The sequence below is a fragment of the Hyaena hyaena genome, unplaced genomic scaffold (assembly GCF_003009895.1).
Source record: "Hyaena hyaena isolate Hyena2069 unplaced genomic scaffold, ASM300989v1 scaffold_932, whole genome shotgun sequence".
NCBI lineage: Eukaryota > Metazoa > Chordata > Mammalia > Carnivora > Hyaenidae > Hyaena > Hyaena hyaena.
In genome coordinates, this window is record NW_024081563.1 from 610884 (window position 1) to 636860 (window position 25977).

The 25977-nt window shown below is 45.5% G+C and overlaps 1 protein-coding gene across 10 annotated transcripts in view; it reads left to right on the forward strand.

Annotated features, from left to right (window-relative positions):
• Positions 1–1119: 1119 nt before the first annotated feature.
• The window catches only part of KDM5C (lysine demethylase 5C), a 33121-nt gene continuing 8263 nt past the window's right edge, over positions 1120–25977 (forward strand). For 2 of the 10 annotated variants that reach the window (XM_039220994.1, XM_039220998.1), the window contains exons 1-14: positions 1301–1773; positions 5668–5745; positions 7980–8102; positions 8681–8851; positions 9405–9539; positions 10261–10384; positions 10498–10679; positions 11729–11887; positions 13660–13779; positions 13896–14054; positions 14666–14847; positions 14942–15104; positions 22246–22365; positions 22475–22669. In XM_039220994.1, the coding sequence (XP_039076925.1) occupies positions 1624–1773; positions 5668–5745; positions 7980–8102; positions 8681–8851; positions 9405–9539; positions 10261–10384; positions 10498–10679; positions 11729–11887; positions 13660–13779; positions 13896–14054; positions 14666–14847; positions 14942–15104; positions 22246–22365; positions 22475–22669 (2061 nt within the window). In that variant the 5' untranslated portion in view covers positions 1301–1623. Of the gene's footprint in view, positions 1774–5667; positions 5746–7979; positions 8103–8680; positions 8852–9404; positions 9540–10260; positions 10385–10497; positions 10680–11728; positions 11888–13659; positions 13780–13895; positions 14055–14665; positions 14848–14941; positions 15105–22245; positions 22366–22474; positions 22670–25977 lie in introns of all 10 variants that reach the window. The other 8 variants (XM_039220991.1, XM_039220993.1, XM_039220989.1 and 5 more) reach the window with 6 other exon arrangements.

Below are 25977 nucleotides of genomic sequence, written 5' to 3' on the forward strand. Positions count from 1 at the left end.
TTCAGTCAATATATACTAAGGATGCTCAAAAATATACATTCATTTTTCTTTTGTTTACTCAACATTTACTGCTTACCATGGCAAGTGCTAAGGATATATAAAGCCACATGGTCCCTGCCCTTAAGGAATTCAATCTGATGGGGGAAACACAAAATAAGCATTTACACAAGCACTCTAATATGTATACAGTAGGTGTCCAAACTGTGTGCAATAGGACCACAATCAATAAATAACATAATCCTCAAATGCAACAGATGCCTGATGTGTGGGCATAGTACTGGTTTGATGCTCAAAATAGTCGTAATAAACCTATTTGGAAACTGCTCAATGAACATGCACACAATAGGAGTAGATGTACACATAGTAGGTACCCAAATGCACACGACGGGCTATACACAATGAATACAACCCACGTACACAGATGTTTGATAAGTACACTGTAGGCTTACAAATGGCAGGTGTTTAATACAGTAGGCACTAGTAGGCGATAAATATGCTGTTGCTAAACATCCACCAGTTAAAATATATATACAGTCAGGCTAATTTTATAGGAGTGCCTTTCACAAATGTGTACACAATGAAAGTGCATACAGAACATTTGAAAGTGTTCATTAAAATGCTGACTGACAATGACTCTTTGAGGGGTATGAATGGAAGCCCAAACTCTGAGAGGCCTCTACACATAACCTTGGATGAAATAAATATTTCCTTCCTCTCCTTGGGACCCAGGATTCCAAAAATCCATAATTCCCAGGGGGTGAGCAACGTCTTGCTTTCAAAGCCTTAGAGGTGTCAGCGCCTAGAGCTGGGAACTCCCTCGTCTCCCCCAACCTGCCTGCCAGCATAAGGGGCTTAGTTGCTGTCAGGCACCCAAAGCCGCCCTCTGTGGCCCACACCGGAAAGACCCTGAAGAAGAAAGTGTTGGGGCGGGGCTCGCGCCAGGGCTGAGGTCATAGAGGGGGGAGCCAGTTGGGGCCCACCACCCACCAACGCCAGCTCCTCTTCCGGTCTCTCTTCCTACCGCGCATGCGCACCACTGGCCTTTAAACGTGCGCCGCCGGTCCACCGGAAAAAGGATCCGGCAGTTTAATCACAACTTTGCTCCTCCGCCGCCGAAGTGGACTATATGCTCTCAGTCTGGGAGGTACTTTTGAGTTCCCGCTTCCAAATAGGGAACCCATGTCTGAAGATTCAGCTCAGTCTCCACGGGATGAAAGTTTCTTAGAGCTTGGTCTCATGCAAGGTATACGAGGCTCGGAGGGACACACTGCGGAGGGATCCGGTTTGTTGTGGTGAGGGAGGGGGGGGAGACGCTGACAAACCAAGATGGCGGCGGCGGCGGCGAAGGCCGTGGCGGCTGGGAGGTAACTGTGGTGGTGAAGGCTGCGGTAGTTGGGAGGCAGCGGCAGAGTTTGGAAGGAACGAGGCAGGACGAAGAGGCGGTAGTAGTAGCGCTAGCCTGAGCCTCTCAGAGCGCGGTAGCTACACGCCCCTCAAGGCGCGCGGCGGGCGGCGGCCGCCCCGCTTAGGGCCTAGTCCCCGAGCAGTGTCTCGGCTTCATACAGCGGTGTCCGCCATGAGTCCTTAAGGGCGGTCCGAGCCCCTCCAGTCCTAGCCCCCACCATGGAGCCGGGGTCCGACGACTTCCTACCGCCGCCGGAGTGCCCGGTGTTCGAGCCTAGCTGGGCCGAGTTCCGAGACCCTCTTGGCTACATCGCGAAAATCCGGCCCATCGCGGAGAAGTCGGGTATTTGCAAGATCCGCCCACCCGCGGTAAGTCCTGGGGTCCGTGGTCGCCGGCGGCGAGGCCTGGGATGGAGAACTAGCGTAGCTGGCGGAGAACTCTGGGGCGGAGGGCAGCTCGAGTTGTGGGGGAATGGGGGTGGCTGGGGCCGTTGTGGATGTGGCGTCAGAGAACGGGTGATGGGGCCAGGGGTCCTCTAGCGGTGTGAGAGCCCCCAAGGGACCTGGGTCTCTGACCCACCCTCACTTTCACTCCGCCTTTCAGATTCATTCCTGGTGAGGTTCAAAACAGGGATGCCTAGTGGGCCCGGGAGAGTTCAGAGAGGTACCTGCACATCTCTGTTACCCCGGACCACCCAGGGCAAGGCTGCACCAAATAAGGCCATTTTTCCGTTTATTGTCATCACTTCCCTCGAGGCAGGCAATGTGGTGTAGTGGAAAGATCACAGCTCTAAAGGGAGACAGACCTGAGTTCAAAATTCCAGTGTGAAGTTTACCAGCTGTGTGACCTTGGACAAGTAACTTAATCTCTCTGAGCCTGTGAAATGAGTCCCCCGAACGCTTATTTGGAAAATTGGATTAAACTAGGTAGAGTCTCTGTAGTAGGCGCTAGATAAGTGGTAATTATTGTGACTGCGAAGGTGTTTGATGTGGTCATTGGTTTGCTCCTATGTGGGTTGACTCATATTTACTCACGCCCTGTCAGACCAATCCATCTATGATAATGTCCCGGCCTAGTAGATCAGGAAATCAGTCTCACAGGGAATGTTCTATCTGGCTCCCCTGAGATGGGCTTAGGGAATTAGGGAATTAGAAGAATCCCCTTCTTTTCCTAGTTGAAGGCAATATCTTTCCCTGCACGTAACCCCCCACCCTCCCCAGACCTGACTGCTTTGAATAGGCTTGGAGCAGCTGGCTTGGCAGTGGGGTATGAGTCCTCAGAAGATTTGTACCGTGTTCTGTCCCAGGATGTAGCAGGTCCCAGAAGATAGGGTATTCTTGGACTTCCAAAAACAGAATGGAGCTATGGAAGTCTGTCTCCTTTAGAACACTTGATTTCCAGAGGTCAACGACAAAGGGCATATCTTTGTTCCTAGGCCTGGCTTCAGGCCGCAAGAAGTCCCCCAAGGGCTAGGATAGGCTGCCACCTTGCTGGCATGGAGGAAAAATGATGGTATGTGTGTTCAGTCACCACTTGGGATTCCAAAGGCAGGAATTGAGTTTGGAACGGTGTTTTTGAGTAGGTGTCTCCTGGTTGAAACAGGATGGGAAGCCTCATTGCCACCTGAGGAGGGCACCACAGGCCTCCTTGTCCAACCTGGTGCTTTCTGGTGTTCAGCCACAGATCTAGGCTAGTTTCATATGGACCTTTTGGGAGGTGTTGGGTAAGCTAATTTTTAGCTGGGTCACAGATCTCTGAGGTATCCTTGTTCACGGTGAAGGAATGCCATTAGGTACTGAGAAGTCAGGAAGGCTTTGCAGAAAGGAGAGGCTGGAGTCCTGGGAAGCCTCAAGGAGGCACTCCCTGAAGTGGTCCAGCAGGCATTTGGGAAAGAATCGTGTCTGACACGGAGGGTAGCTGAGGCCTGAATTTCTGTTTTTCTGCTTTAGACTTATGGGCAAGCTGGCCTTGTTGCAGGTGTTGTTACCCTTCCTTTGGGGGGGGACCAAGAAGGGGAAAAGTGACAAATCCCGTGTGTGTGTGTGTGTGTCCGTCTGTCCATCCTGTAGGGGGCCATCTTTTGTTGTGCTTCTCTACCCCAACGGTGTGCTTCCTTGCAATCCAGGAGACGTAGTCTCTGGTTTTGTTCAGTTCCTACGCCACCTTTAGGCAGCCAGGCCATCTAGCTGGAATTCGAAGCACTCGCCCAAGTGGTGCTTGGGCCCAGAGTGGGAACCTGCGTATGGGTGGGTGCTTGGAAATTGGAGGTTTGCCTGAGGAAGGGCGATTTGGGCTTTGAATTGCTAGACAGTTGACTGCTGCTCTTGGGGAAGGTGGGTGGGAGGAGAGTGTTGGTGCCCTGGTGTAGATGCAGGGGATCTTGGAAGGCCCTTGCTTCCTGCATTGGGTAGCCAACTTTTTTTAATCACCATCCTAATAATATGGGTGTATTTGGCACCCAGGAGTATGAGACAGAAGGCAGGATGAGGGAGCTCTTAGGTCCTAGGAGAGCCAGGTGGGGAGGTTTCCTGGACCTTCCCCAGCTATCTGTTGCACCCACAGATCCTGTTCTAGGATTCGGTTCTGCCATTTCCTGTCTGGTTGCTTGATGCTGTGCTTATCCAGAACTTGATTGAGCAGGAAAGAAGGGTTCCTGGCGTTTTGGGTTTGAGTACCTTTCTACCTGTGCTAAGGGGAGTGCCCTACTGGTGGGTGGCAAGAGGGCATGAGGATCTTGTCTGGGCTTGAGCCATACCATTTTAGTCTCTTTTCTCTCCCTTTTCTTTCTTTCTTTTTTTTTTTTTTTATTTGCCCCTGCTTCACTGAGACCCAGGTGTTTGCTGCAAACCTGCTTCAGCTGGGGGGGGGGGGTTGGGAGATTGAGGGGAGTATGCGTGCCTGCAAGTAAGAGTCTGCTGGCCTCTTTTCTAAAAGTGTGTGTGCAGAAGAAGCCAACAGCTTTTTCTTCTCTTTTACTACCCCCCACTTCCATATGTATGCATGTGTGTATGAACACTGGTATCCTGGTGTAGTTCAAAGCCTTGGACTGGAGGTCAGAAGACCGGGTTCTAGTTTTGGCTCTACCACTAAATCAGCATGTGATTTTGGAGAAATTGCATTTCTTCTCTGGGCTTCACTTTCCCCATTCATAAAATGAGGGCATTGGTCTAGGTTACTGTAGGTGGTTGTTACCACCCCAGCAGGAGCCAGGCCTCTGGGAAGGAGAGGACTGCATGGGAGGTTTTGGGGGTTAGGGCATCAGGGAGGGGCTCCCCACAGTTACTCTTTGGTAGGACACAACAAGCGTCAACTTGGCAAGGCAGAGTCACCCCCCCCCACTTCCATTATCCTTCTGCAGCTTCCTTCTCCCCAAATTCTCCCATTCTTTGCCAGCACAGTTGGGTATCCCATCACTAACCCTTCCCCCTACTTCCCCCCCCCCCCCACACCTTTTCCTGTACTGGGCAGGTGTTTGAGAAAGGACCCACAGGAAGCCTTCCAGACTGGGTGAATGACGCAGATTCTTGCTCCCCATTCCTTGCTTTTCCCTGCAGCATGTGTCTCAAGCCCTTTAAACTGAGAGAACAAACATTAAAGACCCGAACTTTTAAATCTTGCCAGAATCAGAGCTGAGCTCTGTATATTAGGTGGTGGAGTCAACTTAAGATACTAGGTCTTAAGGATGACTCCTTTGGATAACATTTTTCATTTGAAAACCAATTTAATTTGCCGTAGCAGTATTATGAGGAAACCAGGGCAAGTGTTTATATTCCCACCTTACAGATGAGAAAACAGGCTGAGAAAAGTAAAATCCCATACCTAGTAAGTAGTGGAGCTATAACATGAACTTAGGTCTCCTAATTCCAGATCCTTATGCTTCCAGTACTTCCAGACTGTGTCCTACGGTACATGCCTGGGGAACAAGGAGTTAATGTGGATGTAGGGAGAGTTTGGGATCAGCTGTTTTGGGCCCCATCTCTCTATTTCTTGTAATCCTGGTGCTGTACTGTTGGGAGGGACTTGGGAAAAATTTCAATGCTTGGGGCATTGAATGTGGAATTGAGGGGCTGCTAGGGCCCTGTGGTAAGTTCTGGGGGGCAGGTAGTGGGTTGGGTGTTTGCCAAGTTAAAGGGCCTGGGGTGGCCAGAGGCCTGGGAAGGCACGAATGAGGTGCTGAGCTGCTTGTGGTGCCCTCTGGCCTTGCACTGTACTGGAATAACTCAACTCCCTTTCCCTTCTGTGTAACCCCCTCCCCCCCCCAGGACTGGCAGCCACCCTTTGCTGTAGAAGTGGACAACTTCAGGTTTACTCCCCGAATCCAGAGGCTGAATGAACTAGAGGTGAGAAGACTAGCAGCTGGTGGCAGGGTTGGATATGTGAACTCCGATCCCACTTCCCTTATACTTTCTTGAGCTAAGGTGCTTTACCTGACTATGCCTGTATTCTCTGTTCTGTTAAGTTGCATTGGAGGTCATGGAGGAAGCTTTAGAGCTCTGTATAACCGAGAGCAGGAGCATTTAGCGTCTCCAATATGATAGCTCCAAGACGAGGGTTGTCCGTTTCCCTAACTAGGGATGTTCCTTTCCCTAAAGGTTTGCTACTTCTGAAAGTCTCCTGTCAGCCAGCCTACCGTAACCGAGTCAACAAAAGGGAAATAGAGGGTTGGCTGAGCCCTTTCGTGCTCGGCCAGCTGAGTGTGGTCTCATTATCTAATTCATTCATGGCCCTGTGCTTCCTGCCTTCCTTCTGTGGAGATTGGTGAGGTGGGACATGAGGTGGAGGGGCAGGAACAACATAAGAACTGGTCAGTATCAAGGCTAGAATGGTTATAAACTTGGATAGGGGTCAGGCAGGTAGTCTATTCCTCTTCTCTTTCTGCACAGGACGTCCAGGCCCTGTGCATGGATAGGTGAGGTTCTCCACTAAGAGCTTGAGAATGCCCTGGGGTAATGAGAGTGGGTGCTTTGAAACCTGTTCCTGGGAAGATCCTGGAGTTTCCCAGGGAAGATACAGTTGAGAACTATGTTACCACCTTTTCCCCTCATTATTATGTATCCATAAACCTTACTAGATGCGCTGGGGAGGGGATGTATTAGGCCCTACTGGAAACTTACGACCTAAATGCTTACTTATTTATAGACTATAGTTCCTCACCTTTGGCGCTATTGATATTTTGGCCCAGATAATTTGTCATGGAGGGGCTATCCTATGCTTTGAAGGATGTATATCAGCACCCTTGGCTTCTACTTGTTGGATGCCAGTAATACCTTTTTCCAGTTATGACAATCAAAAATGTCTCTAGACATTGCTAAATGTCCCCCCGAGGAGTAAAATTGTTCCTCATTGAGAACCACTGTTCTAGAGTCCATCTAGGAGCTGTCCTGGTCAGGGCAAAAATCATCTCATGAATGGGGTACAGGTTTTTTAAAGAAATGGATCCTGAAGAAATGGATCTGTGGAGGTACAACTAGTGCAAGGTGTCACCTAGCATGGGACAAAGGCAGGTTTTCTAGAGATGCTGCGCTGGCTATTGATGGGGAGGAGCAGGGAAGAGGCCAGGATTGGAAAGCTAAGATGGAGGGAGTAGAATTGCTGTCCTCTTCCAGGTTTCCACAGCTAAATAGCCATAGGTTGTTTCTTTCCACAAATAGACCTTAGTTTTCCCCATGTATGAAATAGAACTGTTTCTGTTCCTCTAATGGCATCTGAGCAAGGCAGTGAATGGTAGTGACTTGCCTAGTTCTCCTGAGAATCAGGCCCTCTCACCAGGGCAAGGTGGTTCTAGGTTTAGAGCCTTGGAGAGCCTTTCTTGGGTCACTGAGATTTCAGGGAAGCAAGCAAGGTAAATGCCTTGTTCCTAGCATCCTTAGCCCACATCGGGTCTGGGTTGGCCAGGTGCCCGTGCTGCTTTGGTACACTGTCTCTTAGTTCTTCGGGCCATTCGGTCTCCAGGATGCACTCTCAGCCTTCAGCCACCATGGGACAAGTTTTGTGGTGCGTAAGAAGAGGTAAATGTGCTCTTTTGGAGCCTTCAATCTGAAACATGCCTAGAACTTAGATACAGTTCTGGAGTTTCCAGAGGGCCTTCACTGTTTCTCTCGTAAGTGCACCCTTCTGGAGTAAGTGGACTGGGCAGTTATTTTAGTTCCCCTTTATAATTAGAAAATAGAGGTCCAGAGAGTAGGCTATACAAGCAAATCAGTAGCAGGGAACAAGCTAAAATTTAACTTATTTGACATTCAGATCTCTTGGTACTTGCTCTGTGACTTAAAGAAACAGAGGCTCTCTGTAGCAGGGATGGCGATATTCACACAGACCTGTCGAAGAGAATTGAGAGAGCTGTTGTGACCTAAACCTCTCTGCTTTGGGACCTTGGGCTTATCCTATTGACTAGAAGGTGGCAGAGATGAAAGAGAGGTGGGGTAAGCACTGCCTAGAGTTTGGGATCCATTTCACTAGGAGAGGCCCTGGATGGTGGGCTGCTCTGTACACTTTCTTCTCTCCTAAGATTAGGCCAGAAGATGGGATTTAGGTGGAGGGGGAGGCCATCCTCTTTGAGCAATTTCTTCTCCAGGCCCAGACAAGAGTGAAGCTGAACTATTTGGACCAGATTGCCAAATTCTGGGAAATCCAGGGCTCCTCCTTAAAAATTCCCAATGTAGAACGGCGGATCTTGGACCTCTACAGCCTCAGCAAAGTAAGAGAAGGTTTTTTTTCAAACCCTTCCCCACCCCTTAATATCCTTGGTACTCTGGGGGCTCCCTTGGTTTGGATATTAGATCTCTAGGCTGCAGTGGAGGTGCACAGCCGGGTAGCACATGAGCTGTTGTCAGAACGTCTTGGCATCTCTTACTATAACTTGTGGTGGTTGTTTTTTTAATGTTTTACTTATTTCTGAGAGAGAGAGGGGGAGAGAGAGCGAGAGAGAGAGAGAGAGAGAGAGACAGCGTGAGCAGGGGAGGGTCAGAGAGAGAGGGAGATACAGAATCTGAAGCAGGCTCCAGGCTCTGAGCTAGCTGTCAGCACAGAGCCCAACCCAGGGCTCAAACCCATGAACCATGAGATCATGACCTGAGCTAAAGTCGGATGCTTAACCGATTGAGTCATCCAGGCGCCCCTCTTATGCACTTTGAATCTGAGTGGTGGTGGTAGGAGGAGGGGATAGTCCCCATTGAAGTGAGGGGCTGGACTTGTCCTCATCACCCTTTCTGCAGGCCTACTCCCTCATGTACGTACGCACAGCATATCCACATCCCTTCCTGCTTATCCCTGCAGATCGTGGTGGAGGAAGGTGGCTATGAAGCCATCTGCAAAGACCGTCGGTGGGCCCGGGTGGCCCAGCGCCTCAACTACCCACCAGGCAAAAACATTGGCTCCCTGCTACGCTCCCACTATGAACGCATCGTTTACCCCTATGAGATGTACCAGTCTGGAGCCAACCTGGTGGTAAGGATGCCAGGCTGGGGTGGAAGAAGGCTTTCCCCCCCACACCAGATGCAGATTTCCCACACTTGCTCTTAATGGAACTGGTTCAGGGAACTAGAGACCTGGGAGCTAGAGGTGCTTATTTCTAGTGGTGCTTATTACCCTTTTCTAGTGGTGCTTATTCTCTTCCCATGCTGCCCAGGATCAGAGGTCCTGGAGTTGCCTGCAGGGCCAGCCTACTATCTGATATATAACAAGGTTTTAACTGATAAAAGAATTCCAAGGAGGGAGAGACATTTTGGGCTGGAGAGGTCTGGGAAGAGATGGAGTCTGATTTAGTTGGGGAGATGGTTGTGGGGAGGTGGTTTGAAGGAGAAATAACATAAGCCAAGGCAAGAGAATAATTCTCAAACTGTGTGCTGGTGTCATTGATAACGGCCAGTTGAGCAGGGCCTTTTGGTGTGGGTCAAGTGTGTGCAGCCACAGCTTTGTTTGCTATTGGATAAGGGTAGAGGGAAGTCATTGTTGGGGCTGGGGCCCCATACCCTCATCCTTACTCCTTATTTGTCCCCAGCAGTGCAACACACGTCCATTTGATAATGAGGAAAAGGACAAGGAATACAAACCCCACAGTATCCCCCTTCGACAGTCTGTGCAGCCTTCCAAGTTCAATAGCTATGGCCGGCGGGCCAAGAGACTGCAGCCTGATGTGAGTACTTCACTTCTGACTCAGAGCTTTGGGGGGTAGGAGTCCTCTCTCTTCCTCTGACCAGAGTTCTGTTCCCTGTTCCACTTTTCTTCACTCCGTTCTCGGAGTTCTGAGCAATAGTGTGTCCCCCTCCAGCTTCTGAGTTGGGTTTTGATCTGCTCATACAGTATCTTTTCTGCGTCGGCTCTTCTTGGCTGTCTTTTTCTTTCCTGACTCATGCTGTTTGTAGGGGTAGAACTCTTCTTTTCCCTTATACCTGTATCCTAGCTTCAGGCAGAAGCTTATGTGCCAGACATTCTTCTAGGCAGTGGGGATACAACAGAGAATAAGATAGACATTGTCCCTGGGCTCACTGAAGCATGTCACTTAGCAGATCGTATTAGTCACTGCCATTTATTGTTGTGCCGAACACTGTTAGGTTTCTTTATATATGTTATCCCCCAAACTCTTCATAAGCCTCCTTATAAAGTAGGAGTTAGTATTATTGTTTTACAGTTCGGAAAACTGAAATTCCATCTTAATTTCTTTCCAAGAGAGGGCTGAGGGGGGAGCTCACTTAACCCTAGTCTCCAAAAAGCAGCTCTGAATTCTTGCCCAGGCCTGCCCCTGCCTTAGCCCCTGGCAGGAGCTCAAGTGGTATATAGTCCAAGCTATTGTTCTTTTAGGATGGGGCAGTCTGCCTTAGATAGCAGGCTTGATTCATTTCCTTTTTTTCTCCCAGCCGGAACCCACAGAAGAAGACATTGAAAAGAATCCGGAACTGAAGAAGCTACAGATCTATGGGGCAGGCCCCAAGATGATGGGCCTGGGCCTCATGGCCAAGGATAAGACTCTGCGGAAGAAAGGTGAGGCCTGACAGGCTGGGACAGTGTAAAGGATGGTGGCCTCACCTGGGGAGAGGAGGCGGGGCCCTGACTGTTTTAGACCTGTACTTTAGAGCCACTCTTCCCTCTCCCAGATAAGGAAGGGCCTGAGTGTCCCCCCACCGTAGTGGTGAAGGAGGAGTCAGGCGGGGATATGAAGGTGGAGTCAACCTCACCTAAGACCTTCCTGGAGAGCAAGGAGGAGCTGAGTCACAGCCCAGAGCCCTGCACCAAGATGACCATGAGACTGCGGAGGAACCACAGCAATGCCCAGTTTGTAAGGACCCAGCCCTGACTTCTTAATGCTCTGCTTCTCATCCCTTCAACGAGCATTTTCCCAGCATGGCTCTGGACCAGGTTGCGTTAAGCAGAAAAGTGGGCCTGGTGGGCCCTACCTTCAGGTAGCTCACTTAATTGGGGAAACAAGGCCAACTCACATGGAACAGAGGACAAGAAAGGGTGATCAAGTGCTGTCAACATGAAGTGCTGGAAGGGCCCAAAGAAGGAGACTCCCTCTCCATTGCTTCAGGATAAAGGCTAAGCTCCTCATTACCATGCATGATCCAGTCCCTGCTGACCTCTAGCCTCATTCCCCAGCACTGCCCACCTCACTCCTCTGCTATAGCCACACTGAACTACTTGTAGGTATGTTCGTTTTTTCCCCAAAGACGCGCCATGCTCTTTCTTTCCCCTATCCCTTTGCACATGCTGTTTCTTCTGCCTGGAAGAGTTTTCCCCTGTGCTCTGCCCCATTGCCAGACTTCAGTTTGCCTTCAGGTTTCAGTCAGTTTCAAATGTCATTGTCAAGTGTCCCCTTTTCAGTGAAGTCCTTCCTCAAGGCTGTCCTCTTTATCTCTAGCTGATTTGAGGGCTCCCTTCTCTAGGTTCCCATAGTACCCTTTATGGGCCTATGTTGGCAGTTGCCATATTGCCCTCTAATTTTTATGAATATTTGTCTTTGGAGTACTGTATGTCTTTAGAAGGCAGATGCCATGTCTTATTCATTGCTGTACTTCAGATTACAGCACAGTGTTGAACACATAAGTGCTCAGTGTTTATTGAATGAATAAAAATGGGAGATTCACAACTGAATGATAAAGACTCTGCTCTCACTTCTACCAGTTTATTTGGGGAGATGGTATGTGCATACAGTTAAACTCCAGAACTAGCATGACTAGCCTGTCACAGGGCTATGAATAATCTAGCCAACAAGCACAGTGGGTTTCTAATGGACCAGAGTTCTGTGGACTAGGGTACTGTCTGGAGGACAGTTTGAAGGCTGGACAGGGCTTAGATTGATGAACTGTTGCTTCCTTTCCCTGGCAGATCGAGTCCTATGTTTGCCGGATGTGTTCCCGAGGGGATGAGGATGACAAGCTTCTGCTGTGTGATGGCTGTGATGACAACTACCACATCTTCTGCCTGCTGCCTCCTCTGCCTGAGATTCCCAAGGGTGTCTGGCGGTGCCCAAAGTGTGTCATGGCGGTAAGGCCTTCCCAGCCCCAGTTCATGTCTGTCTCATAGGGTATTCTTGCCTTCCTTCATTTGGCCTTCTTGAGAACAGCCTTCTAATTTAGCCACAGTTTAATATTTTGGGTTCCAGGGTGGGGCTAGGCTGGGCAGTTTTAGGAAAAAGGAGAGGAGGAGACCTAGCCTTTGCTTACGTCCTCTGGGAGCTCCCAGACTACCTGGGGCAGTGAAAGTCATGATTGGACATACGGTATGCCGATGTATAGTCAAATGCTAAATTATGTGTTAGAAACTCTGAAGTTGTAGAAGTTCAGAGGAGAGGAAGATGACTAAGGGTAGTAATTAGGGAAGGTGTCAGGAATGAGATTTGGAGAACAGGAATATGAAGAAAAAGTTGTTCTTTTGATTTCCAAGTTTTTTATTCTTTGTTTTTTTTAGAAAGCTTGGAAAATAGACAAATTACCTATCATCTCACCACCTAGAGACAACCATTGTTAATAGTCTGGTATATTTTCTTCTCATCTTTTTGTTGTTGCTTATATAGAACTATCTTTAATGAGTTGGGGCTCTTACTGTATATTTTCATTTGCTACTTAATAGTCATTTTTCTATGTTACTAAATTTATTCATGGGTATGATTTATTTTTTCTTTTGGGGGGGTTCATCATATGATTATAATACTTAGTTTTCCTTTTGTTTTGGTAATTTGATTGGTTTGCAGTGATATAGGCTTTAATTAGAAGAGATGGACAGGCTTTATAAACCTGGGAATGGGAGGCATGCTAGAGCAAGAGTATTTGTGGCGAATGTACCTAATACGAGAGGAGCAGTAAGGAGAGCCTCTGAAGTAGCATTGAGGGCTGAGAGGTCTGCTGTGTCTACTAGATCTTCCTTTCTAGAGCTTCCTACCTTCATCCAAATTCTGGGCACTCCTCTGCATTTCTCTGTGGGTTTCTGGAGAGCAGATATGGATGGTCTCTTGTCTTATCTTAGGGACTCAGCTGTGGTCATAGAGACTAGGTGTGCATGTGCACACACACAGCTGAGGAAAGAGACCAGTATAGTGCATAATGGCCTTGGTGTAGTGGTGGAGATTCCTTCAGCAAGGAGTTTGGACACCAGCAATATCATAGACAATGAAGGCTGTCAACTCTGCTTGGCTCTCTTTAAGTGGTTGTGGGCTAGTAGACCAGATTGACATTGATTTTTCAAACATGAGTGAGTCTAACTCTGGGGTACATAACAGCTCTTGTCTAAAACCATGGTCATAGGTATAAAGTGAGGTAGACTCAATATCCTGTCTTCTGAAACAGTCTAAAGAACAGGAGTAGTGTAGGGTTTGACAGCGTAGAAGCTGGTGCCTTTGTTTTCCATCCTCCGAGCTACTAGAATATTCAGTGCCATTTTCTCAGGCTTGTAGTTCCAGGCTGGGCATTAAAAAAGCTTCCTTACGCACCCTGTTTAAACTCCTATTTTAGCTCAGGAGTTAAAAATGGCAGAAGAACATAGGATAGCATATTAAGTCTGAGCTCATGGTTTAGGGAGTAAAGTCCTAAAGAAGAGAAAAGCAAAAGCATGGCGGCAGTGCATGTGGGGAATGAAAAGACTAAGCTGAGTTGCTAGGAGAAAAAGGTGGAGCTATAAAGTGAGGCCTGCCTCAGGGACCTTGAGTGCAGATGTAGGGCTTTTCTTGTTCCCTGCTCCTCCCCCATATTCCAGCTCCGCTTTTGAGGATTCTCCACCCCTGCGCCCTTTGCCGTGGTGACATGTTCTCCTTTGGGTTTCAGGAGTGTAAGCGCCCCCCTGAAGCCTTTGGCTTTGAGCAGGCTACCCGGGAATACACTCTGCAGAGCTTTGGCGAGATGGCTGACTCCTTTAAAGCTGATTACTTCAACATGCCTGTGCACGTAGGTGATGGAAGGCTGGGGTAGTGTCAGGGCTAGGGTCGTAGGTGTTGGTGCCTGGTGGTCTTAGCTCTCCTGGGTCACTGGGGCCACGGTCATCTGCTACCCCTGTTCCCCAGATGGTGCCCACAGAACTCGTGGAGAAGGAATTCTGGCGGTTGGTGAACAGCATTGAGGAAGATGTGACTGTGGAGTATGGGGCTGACATCCATTCCAAAGAATTTGGCAGCGGTTTCCCTGTCAGTGACAGTAAGCGGCACCTAACCCCTGAGGAGGAGGTGAGTAAGTGATTCATGGTTAATAAGTCAGCTGTGTGAGCTTTGGCAGGTCACTTAGTATCTTTTGGGTGGGGATCATTATGCCTGCTTCACGAGTTGCTGTGAGATTTAGGTCAGATGGTACATGTAAAAATCACAACCTAGTCTCTGGCATGGAATCTCTAGCCATGAGATTGGCTACTTTGTAGAATGGGGATAGTATCTACCTTACAAATTTGTAATAAGAATTAAATGAGAAGGTGTATGAAATACTTGGCAGGCTGCCTGGCTCATTCATAAGAAGTGGTCAGGGACTAAGACTGTATATGCAGGAAAACATGAGGGCCCAGACCTCCCTCAAGAGAGGGGTATGTTTTGGTCCAAAGTGGGGGCTTTTAACTTGCAGGTATTTTGGTGGGTGAGTATATCTGTAAAACGCACTAAAATCGAAGTGAATTAAAATTTTGTGTACATGCATTTGGTGGGGGGTGGGTGGGAGGTGGAGAACATCTATAATATTTCTTAGATGTGTCAAAAAGGTCCGTGACCTCAAAATTAAGGTTCCCTGGGCTAAAGATCTCAGCTCCTTAGTATAACCCTCATCCTCTATCCACAAATACCCAACCTGACAGGAATATGCTACCAGTGGTTGGAACCTGAATGTGATGCCAGTGTTGGAGCAGTCCGTACTGTGCCACATCAATGCGGATATTTCCGGCATGAAGGTGCCCTGGCTCTATGTGGGCATGGTCTTTTCAGCCTTTTGCTGGCATATTGAGGATCACTGGAGTTACTCCATTAACTACCTCCATTGGTGAGCGGGGGCCCTGGGAAACTGGGGCGGCAGAGTAGGCTCCCTCAGGACCATGTGTGTGACCACTCTATATGTCCCCTTTCCACGTGGCCAGGGGTGAGCCGAAGACCTGGTATGGGGTACCCTCACTTGCAGCAGAACATTTGGAAGAGGTGATGAAGAAGCTGACACCTGAGCTGTTTGATAGCCAGCCTGACCTCCTGCACCAACTTGTCACCCTCATGAATCCCAACACCCTCATGTCCCATGGTGTGCCGGTGAGTGCTCAGGAAACCAGGACAAGGGGTAGGAATGATGTAGTGGTGTCCTTTGTGGTGGTGGTTGTCTTCTGGAATCTACCCCTGGCTCTTTCTCATTCCTCTTCTATCTTTATTTGACAACTCTAATAGAGACACCACATAGTAATGGTTAGATACACAGTGTGATGGTGAGTGCTCTGGGCTGTTTGAGGGCAACACCTCAGGATGGCTTCTTTTCACGTCTGTATGATAGCCACTGGGAGAGGGAAATGGCAGAAGGACAGAGCAAGACACACGTCATTTCCATTCATCTCCTGTTAGTCACAGCTTAGATGCATGGCCACATCTAGTTGCAAGGAAAACTGGAAAATGTGGTTCTTACTCTGGATGGTCATGTACCAGTTAAAAATTCATGTTGTTGTGAAAGAGGGTGAGAATGAATATTGGGAGGCAACTAGCAATCTCTGACATGTTCCGTAGAGTAGCCCTTCTGGGAGCAATGGGTAGGTCTTTTTACTTATTTAGCAGGTCAGAAGTTCTTTGGTAGTAGTTGTTTTACAATATATAAATGTATCAGGTCAACATGTTGTACACCTTAAACTTCTACATTATTATACGTCTCAGTAAAGCTGGAGGGGAAGTAACCTCTAAAAATAAGTGCCAATGCCAACATTTAAAATAAAGTTGAACTCAGAGTCCTAGACTGAACCTGTCCTCCTCCTCTGTGGACTTCGTTCCCACTCTATAAAATGTTTTGCCTGGTATACAATCTGGCTTGCCTGTAAGGGACTTTCTAGCGTTAGCATCAGCCAGTTTTCTGGTGTGGATCTTAAAACAGCCTGATCAACAGTCCTGTAGGATCAGTAATCAGTATATCGTCCACCTGGGCTTTGAGTCTTATCCTGTGCTACTCCTCCTTCCCACTCCCTTCAACTCCCCGTGCCCCCCTACCAACACCTTGGCTGCCCTGCCACTTGGTCTAATCCATGGGATGTGGTAAGCAATCAGTACATATTGAATTAATGTCTCCTTGATCCCTGAGCACCTGTATAGTAGGGCTTTGGACTAGGTCAGTGGTTCTCACCCACATTTTTTCTTGCCTTCACCTTGTTTTGATATACTATATACCCTGTAGTATTTTTTATTAGCTACTTTAGTGATACTTAACCAAGCCTTGAGGGATCTAGGGAATTAGTGGAAGTGTATCCTACAACAGTTCAGGCAACCTTTTTCCACTTGAGGTGGTGGGGGGAGGTGCAGGGGGTTGGCAGCTATCATTTTCTTTTACTGCCTCACCCTGTTTAAGAATTACTGGACTCAGGGGCACCTGGGTGGCTCAGTCAGTTGAGCGTCTGACTTTGGCTCAGGTCATGATCTCGCAGTTCGTGGGTTCGAGCCCCGCGTTGGGCTCTGTGCTGACTGCCAGCTCAGAGCCTGGAGCCTGCTTCAGATTCTGTCTCCCTTTCTCTCTGACTCTCCCCTGCTCACGCTGTCTCTCTCTCTCTCTCAGAAATAAATAAAAAACATTAAAAGAAAATTTAAAAAAAGAATTACTGGGCTCTCGAGAGGTGGAGATGATCAAGGGCCCTTCCAGTTCAGCTCTTCATAAGTAGACATTGTATCTGACTTCCTCACACTGCTTTCTTTCTGACCTATACAGCATTAGTCCATTGCCTACAGGGCAATGTCCAGGAAAATTATAGGAGTAGAAGAGGATTATCCTTAAAGATTTAGACAGCTAAGATATACACACACAGACGACGCGTCTGTGTATGTAACTGTTTAATTCTTATCTCTTTTTAAGAAAAATCTATTGCAGATTTTTAAATATGTGCTCTTTGCTTCCAGCTCCACAGCATTTGTCCTGCTCATGGTGCACCAGCTTCCCTGGCCAGCTGTTGCTTCACCCACCCCTACCCCCACCCTGCCCCTCCTATAGGTGGTTCCCAGCATCTCCAGGCTCTTGGGACTTGGCAGATTCCCTTCAATCCAAGGCATCTGATTTTCATATTCTCATACTGGCAGGCTGCAGTTTAGCCAGCTGAAGCTCCTCTAGGAGCTATCTTTAGCCCACCCCCTCCCCCCTTCCCCTTTGGCAGATGAAGGCCATTTCTTTTTATAGCTATATAGTGTAAGTATTATTTTTATTATAAAAGAATCCTGTGCCCTTTCCAGAAAATGGAAATATAGTGATCATCCTTATTTTCTCTACATTTTATGTTTCCCATCTGTTATTTTTCTACGAAAATTTTGATATAACAGTCAGTGTATGAGTTTTATAATCTCTTTAAGTTTAATGATCTAGAACGGCACTGTCCAGTTTGGTAGCCACTAGCCACATGGGGCTGCTGAGCACTTGAAACATGACTAATCCCATCCAAAATGTGCTAAAAGTATAAAACACATGTTGGATGTCAAGACTTAGTATGAAAATATCTCACGGATATTTTTGTATACCACTTACACATTGAAATGTTAATATTGTGGATTTATTAAATAGATTATGCTGAAGTTAATTTCACTTGTTTCTTTTTACTTTTTTAATGTGGCTACTAGGGAATTTAAAAGTACGTAAGTGGCTGGCATTATATTTCTGTTGGATAGTGCTGGGCTAGAATGTTGCTTCCTTATTGTGAACTGCTTATAACCATCTTTTTAAACAAAATTTTTTTTTTGCAGTATAATTCACATACCTTATTCATTCATTCACCCATTTTAAGTGTACACAATTCAGTGAATGTACACAGTTGTGCTGCCATCACCATAATCCAGTTTTAGAACATTTGTCACCCCAAAAAGATCCCTCCTGCCCTTTTGCACTCACTCTCCATTCCAACCCCTAGTCCCAGGCAACCACTAATCTACCTTCTGTCACTAGAGATTTGCCTTTTTTAGACAGTTCTTATAAATGGAATAATATGTGGTCTTTTGCATCAGGCCTCCTTCACTTAGCATAATGTTTTCGAGGTTCATCCATGTTGTAGCATGTGTCAGAACTTCATTCCTATTTCTGGTAGAATAATATTCCATTGTATTGACATACCACATTTCGTTTATCCATTCATCACTTGATGGATTTTTGGGTCATTTTTAACAGCTGCAGAATGTGAGGAGAGCCTGTTAAAATAACTACATAGGAAATGTTAAAGTGACATTGCCAGAGTGAGGGTGCAGGTGGAGATGAAAAGTCAGGAGTGTTAAGTTCTGTTTTTGGCTCTGCTACTTGAAGCTTCTCTGGGACTCAGTTTTCACATCTCTAAATTAAGGCTGGGTCTAGGTCATTCAGCAGATATTACTACTAGAACTCCCTGTGTGTATAAGGCCTCTGGCCAGCACCTTGAAGAAAAATAAACCAGTCCCTTCCTTCCAGTATGTGCAGTTGAGTGGAGAACAGAGGTAAGTAAACAAGTGGAATAAATGTTAGAGGTGCTTTAGAAGAACAACAGGAATTCAGGAAGAGAGGGTCAGGAAAGCATTTGTAGAAGGGGTGATCCTTGAAGGAAGTGTAAGAGTTTGCCTGTCAGAGCCATGGCTTCGATCATGTGGACATGGGGTTCCAAGTAAGGGGTTCTCAGCAGGGGCATTGCTGGTCAGATTTGCAATTTTTTTGGAAGATAGTTCTTGTGCTTGGTAATGGGGGCCAGTGCAATAATCTATGCAAGAAATGCTGTTGCATCTTTGAAAAGAAAATGTATTGGAGGTGGGAGCTGATGGATGACCTGGATAAATGTTTTCATGAATGGGAAGATTCAGTGCCATGAGGACGTTAATTCTCCACATTAATTTAGAATTCTAGCAGATTGTTTTGAAGGGTATAAACATTTTAGGCTCTTGATGTATGTTAGCAATTTTATACACACACACACACACACACACACACACAACACACACGTATATAATCCAGATTTAGTTTTAGTTATTGGTCCCATTACCAGCATTGTACCTGTTTCACTGTGTGTTCATCAGCATTGAATATTCATCTTAATATTCATCTCAAGAAACTTTATGAGACTTCTCCTAAAGATGGCAAACTAACACATGGCTGCTTTCTTTTCTTTTTGTTTTGTTTTGTTTTATTTCTTCTTTTTTTAATTTTTTTTAAATTTTTTATTTTTATACAAATAGTTTATTGTCAAGTTGGTTTCCATACAACACCCAGTGCTCATCCCCACAAGTGCCCTCCTCCATGCCCATCTCCCCCCTCCCCCCTCACACCCGTCACTCCTCATTTTGTTCTCAGCATTCAAGAGTCTCTCATGGTTTGCTTCTCTACCTCTCCCCCACTATATCCCCCCTTCTTCTCCCCCACGGTCCTCCGTTAAGTTCCTCCTAATCCTCCTATACGTGCAAACATATGATATTTGTCCTTCTCTGCCTGACTTATTTTGCTCAGCATAACACCCTCAAGGTCCATCCACGTTGCTACACATGGCCAGATTTCATTGTTTCTCATTGCCATGTAGTATTCCATGGAATAGATAAACCACGTCGTCTTGATCCATTCGTCCGTTGATGGACACTTAGGCTCTTTCCACGTTTTGGCTGTTGTTGAGAGTGCTGCTATGAACATTGGGGTACAACACATGGCTGCTTTCATTCCTTGCTGAGACTCCACTAAAATGGCACAATGGGCTTTTTTTCTTAAGGTAAAAAAATTATTAAAATGGGGAAAAGAGATCAAAATTCTTAAAACTAGAAAATGTATAAGAAAACTGAAACTTAAGCCAGTGTTGAAACATCTCAGAACCAACCAACCTCATATGTAGCTCAGAATCCCCCAAAGGTTCAGTAGTCAGTGGTACCAGGCATTCTGGGAGAAAAGACGAATGGGGTAAAAATAAGGATTGGTTCACGTCTATAAGATGTGAGATTCCCTGCCACGCTGGGCAGCTGGAAATGTGACCCTTCCTTACTTTTGAAGAGGTTAAAATAAAAGATCTCTGGACTGAGGTCTTCTAGGTATAGTTGAAGATGGAGGTAAAGTGAAAATAGTAGGATTCATCATTGTATGAATGATGGATGCTGAGGTTTCCAGTCTTCCTCCACTGGGCTCTTAGAACTGGCAGCCAGATCTTTTTCCTTCAGGCAGAAGAAAAAGAAAAAAAAGTTTTCTCTGGAGAATCTGAGTGGCCTGAAAAGAAAGACCTAGAGTTTCCCAAACTAAATGGCTCAGTCACATCCCCTGCATTGACAGTTGACAGACTTCACCTATATACTCAGAACTTCCATTCAGCTTTTCCATTTCTTACTCTTAAAAAAGTAGCCACAGATTAACAGACAACTGAGGAAGCCCTAGAAAACAGAACCAAACAACAACAAAAAAAGCAACCTGTATAAATAGAGGTTAGACAGGGAGAGAAGTAAACTTCAAAAAGAAAAGGGACGGGGTGCCTGGGTGGCTTAGTTGGTTGGGCATCTGACTTCAGCTCAGGTCATGATCTTGTGGTTCATAGGTTCAAGCCCCACAGGGGGTTCTGTGCTGAGCGCTCAGAGCCTGGAGCCTATTTCAGATTCTGTCTCCCTCTCTGCCCCTCCTCTGCTTATGCTCCATCTCTTTCTCTCTCTCAAACATTAAAAAAAACTTAATAAAAAAAGAAAAGGGAAAGAAACCTCCCTCATTAAGATTGTCAGAGGTGAGCATATATTGCAAACTGAAATAAGAATGAGATCTTTAAAAAGAAAATCCTGAGAACAAAAAAGAGCTCTTGGAAATTAAAATTGTGATCATAAAAGTGGAAGAAAAAAATTTAGATAAATGGTTAAGGAAATCTCCCAAAAGTAGAATAAACAGTAAAGATGAGAAATGGTAACAGAAGTTGAGAAAAGGTAGAGAATTTGTTCAGGAGGTTGTGTATTCAAATAATGAGTTCTGAAAAGAGAAGAGATGAGAACAAATCATTAATGAAATCCTTTAAGAAAATTTCCCTGAACCAAAAGACTGAGCTTTCGGGATTGAAAGGCCTACCCAGTACATGAATGAAAATAGATCTATACCAAGTATATCTGGTGAATTTTTATATCAAACACTTGGATCAGAAAAAATCCGACAAGCTCCCTAAAAGAAAAAAGAGGTTTAATTGAAAGCATTGGAAATCAGATGGCTTCAGACTTTTCTAAAGCAAACCAGCATCTAGAAGACTAGTGCATTTGAAATTAATTTCAACTTAGAATTCTGTATGATGAAATTATCAAGTATTAGAAACATTTTTCAAAAAAACATTCTTCCCACCATTTCATAGGTAGCTATTGGAGGATGTGCTCAAGTATAGCAAAAGAATACAAGAAAGAGGAAGACCTGGGATGTAGGAAACAGGAGATTGTCATGGCAGAATGAAGACCCAGGGAGTATAGTGTAGGTGGTTCAGGTTGGCACAGATCATTAAGGGTTTGCTACAGAAAGGTGAAAACTGATAGGCGAGATGAGGGTTGGACACTTGTCTAAAAGGTTGGGATTGAATTACTAATACATGCATGCACAGAACACTAGGCACACTGAGAAATAATAGGCTGTTTTCAGTATAGTCTAGAGGCATGTTATGTAGGGTTGTTAAGATGAATGCCAAAATAATAAGAGATAAAAGTGATTGGCTCTGGGGAGTGGAGAAAGGCAGGGCCTGCTGATTTTATTTTAAGTTTGTTTGTTTATTTTGAGGGGGAGGGGCCGAGACAGAGAATCCCAAGCAGGTTCCACACTGTCAGCACAGAGCCCAATGCGGGGCTTGAACCCACGAACCATGAGATCATGACCTGAGCTGAAATGAAGAGTCAGACGCTTAACTGACTAAGCCACCCAGGTGCCCCCAGACCTGCTGATTTTAAAACAAATCTTGTAGAACACATGGTTCTGGGAACTGCATATGTGACTGATAAAAATAATTATTGATGAAAAAGGGTTGGCCAGCTTAATGAAAAGTAAGATTTTAAATTTTTATAAAAATTACTAGGAAAGTTGAAATACTCTGGTATGTACGTTTCCTACTTTTGACTCCCAATCTTCCTGTTGGTTGCCAACATAAATCACAACTTTGAGAGCAGAGGCCAGTGGTCAGTCCTTTTAGAATTGGATCTGGGACCCTGTTGTCATACTGTTCTCTCAGGCTCTTTGTCTCCTTAAGGACCCTGCACTTAAATCAGGTTTCCTGGCCTTTTTCTTCCTCAGGTTGTCCGCACAAACCAGTGTGCAGGAGAATTCGTCATTACCTTCCCTCGTGCTTACCACAGTGGTTTCAACCAAGGCTACAACTTTGCGGAGGCTGTCAACTTTTGCACTGCTGACTGGGTGAGTCTGGATTGTGGTGGGCTGTCAGGGAGAAGCAGGAGGGATGTGAGGAAGCTGAGGCACCACAGCCTTCAGACTTGGCCACACTCAGTCATGAATCTGTCCACAGTTGCCAGCTGGGCGCCAGTGCATTGAGCACTACCGCCGGCTCCGAAGATACTGCGTCTTCTCCCATGAGGAGCTCATCTGTAAGATGGCTGCCTGCCCAGAGAAGCTGGACCTGAACCTGGCCGCAGCTGTGCATAAGGAGATGTTCATCATGGTGCAGGAGGAACGGCGTCTACGAAAGGCCCTGCTTGAGAAGGTAGGGTGGAGGGGAGAGTGCCCTGAATTAGGCACCCTAACCTGGCAGAATTGAGGGAAGAAAGAAGTAGATGTAGCCTCTAGTCTTTGGGTGTAGGAAAAAGAACGAGATGCTTCTGGATTGGAAATCCCTTTCTGTTCTCTGCTCTGCCATTTATCAACGACTGTGAGCAAGTTAATTTACTTTGCAGAGTCAGTATCCGTCTCTGAAAAATGGGGATTATAACATTTATCTTTTTGGATAGTTGAGTAGATTAAAGATTATGTTAAGTAACTGACTCACAGCAGGTCCTGGTGTCACTGCTGTTTGTCATTATTTAAATAACCCAACAGGACAGCCCAGCATATGAAACCCCACTGCTGATTAGCTGGGTGACCTCTTCAGGTTGCTTAACCTCTCACAGTCTCACTTCCCTACTCTGTAAAATGGGAATAAATACCACACTTGCAAGGGAGCTGTAAAGCTTGAGTAAGGTGATTTATGTCAAAGCATCTATTATTAAACTTGCTACGTAGCAGCTACTAATTGTTGGTAATAGTAATACATGAACAAAATTACTGAAATATGGAACATTTCGTAGGAAATGCCATTTTATTGTATTCAGATGGTTCAGTAGCCCAAACTAGGGTGACACTACCAAATACAAGGCAGTCCTCCTTTAATAGATTTCTCATAAGGCCGTGGTCAGCTGTGTTCGTAGACCAGTGGGACTGGTACTCACGTAGCTCAGTTGCCTTCTTAAAGCTCCACACTTGCCCAGCTAGGGAACTGACTTAGTGAGAGTCCTGCATAGTATTACAAGGGAATGCTGGTCCTGTGGGATCTCTTGCTGCCCATTTAGGGTAATCCTTTCTTACTTTAAAGCTCATTTATAACTTGTCTCTGAGCATGGGCTGTAAGGAGAATTGTAGCTGTGGTGATACTGGAAGTTTGTGGTGTTAGTTGGTAAGCCCCTGGGCTTTCCCAGGCATCATTTTCTCTCTCTGTTCAGTGCTTTTATTAAATGATGACCTTGAGGTCTTACCAGACTACCAGAAGGAGCCACAGAAAGGTGGGAAGACAAGATGTTCTCATCCTGACCCTGAGAATTCATTACACTTGGCCTGTACCATAGAGAAGGGTTCCGGATGCCCTAGTCTTAAAAATCTGTAAAAGACTGTGTATATGTTTGAACACTTTTATGGGGAGAGGGCTCGTACCTTGCATCCAATTCTCAGAGGAGGCTAGGTTCCAGAAATACCTAGGGGCTTCGTCCTTAGAGCATTCTCTGGCTTTACAGTCAAAATAGACTATAGTCAGATTGTTACTTTGGGTGGGTTACAGATCCTCTCTCTGAGACAGAGTTTCCTCCTTAGTAAAATGGGACAGGCCTATAAAAATAGGTATCCTTTATCCTGAAAATTAGAGTCAATAATAGTAAATATTTGTTGAGCACTTTCTCTTTTTTCTTTTTCTACGGTCACCATGCTGTACATTAGATCCCCCAGACCTGATCAACTTTTGACTGGAAGTGTGTGCTCTTGACCAACTATTCCCATTTTCCCTACTCCCCAGCCTTTACAAACCACTATTCTACTCTGTGTCTAGGAGTTTGGCATTTTTAGATTCCACACATAAAGCGATATTCTGTTGTATTTGCCTTTCTTTGTCTGACGTAATTGACTTAGTATAATGCTCTTAAGGCTCATTCATATTCTTACAAATGGCAGGATTTCCTTCTTTCTCATGGCTGGGTAATATTACATTGTATGTATATACCACATCTTCCTGATCTGTTGTTCAGCCACTGATAGACTCAGGTTGTTTCCATATCTTGGCTATTGTGAATAATGGTGCAGTGATCATGGGAGTGCAGATATCTCTTTGAGATTCTGATTTCATTTCCTTTGGTTATATATCCAGGAGTGAGATTGCTAGATCTTAGGGTAGATCTATTTTTAATTTTTTAAGGAACCTCCATACTGTTTTCTAAGTAGCTGAGTCAATTTACATTCTCACTAAAAGTGTGCAAGGGTTCCCTCTTTTCCATATCCATGCCAACACTTATTATCTCTTTTGGTAATAGCCATTCTGACAGGTGTAAGGTGATACCACATTGTGGTTTTGATTTGCACTTCCCAGATGGTCGTCCTGTTGAGCATATATTCATGTACCTCTTGGCCATTTGTATCTCTTTGGAAAAGTGTTCAGGTTCTCTGCCCCCCACCCCCCTTTTTTTTTTAATCACATTGTTTGTGAGGTTTTTTGCTATTGTGTTGGAGGAGTTCTTATATGTTTTGGATATTAACTCTTTATCAGATAGTTTACAAATCCTTTATCCCATTCCATACATTGCCTTTTCATTTTGTTGATGATTTCTTCTGCTGTGCAGATGCTTTTATAGTAGTCCCACTTATTTATTTTTGCTTTCGTTGCTTGTGCTTAGGTGTCTTATCCAAGAAGTCATTGCCAAGACCAATGTCAAGGAGCTTTATCACTGTTTTCTTTTAGGAGTTTTACGGTGTTAGGCGTTAAATGTTTAAGTCTTATGTCAATTTCAAGTTAATTTTCGTGAGTGGTACAAGGGTCCAAATTCATTCTTCTGCATGTGGTTACTCAGTTTTCTCACTGTCCTTTATTGAAGAGACTACCTTTTCTCTATTGAGTATTCCTGGCTCTCTTATCAAATGTTAGTTGAGTGTACATATATGTAAGGGTTTATTTTAGGGTTTAATTCTGTTTTGTTGGTCTGTGTGTTTATTTTTATGCAAGTATCATAATTTTTTAATTACTATAGCTTTGTAATACAGTTTGAAATCAGGAAGTATGATGCGTCCAGTTTTGTTCTTCTTTCTCAAGATTGTTTTGGCTCTTAGGGGTCTCTTGTGGTTCTGCTTCTTCAAAGTGTTAAGATACTTTTCTAAGTCCTTAGTCACTGCACCTTTGTTAATCTTCATAGTAACACAATGAGGATGGTGCTGTTGTCCCCATTTTATAAGACAGTGAAACAGAAACCCAGAGAGGTTTAAGTAATGTACTCAAGATCACACAACTAATAAGTGGTAGAGCGAGATTTGTAATGTACAGTGGACTCATATCTTATGCAGAGTTTAGGTGTTAGAGTCAATATAGAACAATAATTGTTAGTCCAAATTTCCCTTTAGAAATCCCTAAAATTGCCCATAAGGCACATCATTGTGTTGTCTTTCGGTTACTTCAGCCTAGCTGGCTCTTCCTCCATTTTTGGAACAGATTGCTTTTTTTTCCATCTGAGTGACAGGTGAAGTCATTGGCATAGGCTTGGAAACCATGTTGTTCAAAAAAAAGTT